This window comes from Octopus bimaculoides, chromosome 23 (assembly GCF_001194135.2).
Source record: "Octopus bimaculoides isolate UCB-OBI-ISO-001 chromosome 23, ASM119413v2, whole genome shotgun sequence".
In the NCBI taxonomy this organism is placed as follows: domain Eukaryota; kingdom Metazoa; phylum Mollusca; class Cephalopoda; order Octopoda; family Octopodidae; genus Octopus; species Octopus bimaculoides.
The window spans coordinates 9,501,624-9,503,742 of NC_069003.1; the positions used below are offsets into that span (position 1 = coordinate 9,501,624).

Sequence of the window (2,119 nt, forward strand, 5' to 3'; positions counted from 1 at the left end):
AAACGTGTTTTTTTCTTTCATTCGGTAGACAGACATAATAAATCTGTATGGAATCAATGTCGCGAAGAATTTTGTGTAAGTTTTTTGTTGTCAGCAAGTATTGAACAAACACTGGAACAAACAAAGACTGTGAATGGAAATTATTATGAAAAATGGTTAAAACATTAACTTAATAAAATGTACTAAATAAAAATTTCAATTAACATGCGAGTTTGGGGAGGAAATAAAAACAAAAAAAAAAAGAAAAGAAAAATACAATGCAAAGCAAATGGAACACAAAAATCAAAACTGTAATCAATAACAATCGATTAGCTGCAGAATAATAATAATAAGAAATAAATAAATGAATAAATATAAAAAGGCATGTTATTAACAAATGAATCTTAATTTGCTCTCGTTATGTTTATAGAGACCTGTCACTGGAAAGAGGGGGTGGATCTTAAAGAGATAATTTTAAGTGACTTTTGCTAGTTGCAGGTTAAATTTATTACAAAAAGAAACAAAAAAAAAAAGAACTGCTACTCAGAATTGAATTTCTGAAAGACTGCTGCCAGCAGGCCTATTATACTATTTGATGGCTATTTAATAGCCACCACCACCATCATCGTCATCGTCGTCATCCGCGCCGTCATCGCTGTGGCTGCTGTCGTCATAGTCTTTGTCGTTAATATTACACAATTATGATGTTTATTCTAGACAATACATGACAAATGATACCTGTCATACTTTTTGTTCGTTAAATGACATTTATTAGAAATTAAATTGGTGTTTTTTATTTTGTTTTTAATTTTCGTTTATTTTGGTGGGTTTTTTTCCTTCTAATTTTGCATTCAGATTTTAAAATCAAATTTTTCTTTATTTTCCATTATTTTTTTTTTTTATATTTTCTTTCTTTTCGTAAACTCAATATGTTGTATTTCATTTACAAGCTATTATTGTCATTATCATTGTTATTATCATCATAATTATTGTTATTATTATCGTCATTGTTGCTGTTGTTATTGACATTGTTTAACATTCATATTAATTTATCATTTCTTAATATATTTTTTTGGTTTAGTGGGGTTTTTTTCTGTGTGTGCTAAATTTTTTCTGTGAAATTATAGAATTACATTTGTTTTAATTCAATTCAATTTAATTTATTTTATTTTATTTTTCATTTACAGGTAAGTGAAAGAAGAATTCTACGTTTGCTGATATTGGTTACTTCTCGTTTTTTCTCTCTCACCAAACCACAATACGGATGGTATTCATCACCAAAAACAACAACAACAAATTCTAGCAATCAATGGAGATTTTTTTACTCTTGTATTCTGGATGGTTTTTCTCTAACGAAAATGAGCAACGACCAATTAAGTGATGATATATTGTGGAAATGAAGAGAAATACAAAAATATATTTTCAAAAAGAAATTTAATGTTTCGGGGGAAGGATGTTTCATAAGTGAAAAAGGAGAATGAGTTACGTTTTATTTTCTGATCCTTGCCCCCTTTTAGTGGACAATGGTAAGTTTTGAAGTTTTATACTATGCACTATGACAATATAGTAACTACGGTATAATAACTGAAAACTATCGATTATAATGGGTTTATTACGAATATTTAATATTCTTCTACAATTACTACATTTACCAGTGTATTTAAACATTTAAAAACATTTTTTTCTTGTATCCAAAAATCGCCCTGCGTGTGTGGTTACAGGTGGGTCGTGTTACAGGTGGGTGACCAAATGTCATAGGTTAGAGAACCAGGTAAATGTAAGTCCGTCAGGTGTAGTAATTGTTACTAGTAATAAAATATTGCAAACGAGCTAAATTATCACAGTCTGTTAGCACAAGCTTATGAAAAATCGCTCGTTGTACATTGGCAATTATGTGGAGCTTAATTAATAACCCTTTAGCGGTCTGATTACTCTGTCAGTTATAATGTTCGTTTATTCACATTAAAGCGAAAGTCATTGTATTAAGATATACTGGATTATGATAACTCAAAGGGTTTAAGGATTAACCTAGTCTTCTCATACTGTGAGTGTGTTTGTGTCTGTGAGCTGAGGTCATGGGCAACTCCAGCAATCATGATGCCCTTTCCACAGAGGTATATCTACTTATCCATATATATAT

At 29.9% G+C, this 2,119-nt stretch overlaps 1 protein-coding gene across 2 annotated transcripts in view; it reads left to right on the plus strand.

Annotated features, from left to right (window-relative positions):
- Window positions 1-2,092, plus strand: part of LOC106867259 (exostosin-1) — a 243,698-nt gene extending 241,606 nt beyond the window's left edge. The window contains exon 2 of one of the 2 annotated variants that reach the window (XR_008266666.1): window positions 1,167-2,092. Coding sequence is in view for 1 of the 2 variants with exons in the window: in XM_052976134.1 (XP_052832094.1) it covers window positions 1,167-1,170 (4 nt within the window). In the remaining variant the exon portion in view is untranslated. The remainder of the gene's footprint in view (window positions 1-1,166) is intronic. The other variant, XM_052976134.1, reaches the window with a different exon arrangement.
- Window positions 2,093-2,119: the final 27 nt, after the last annotated feature.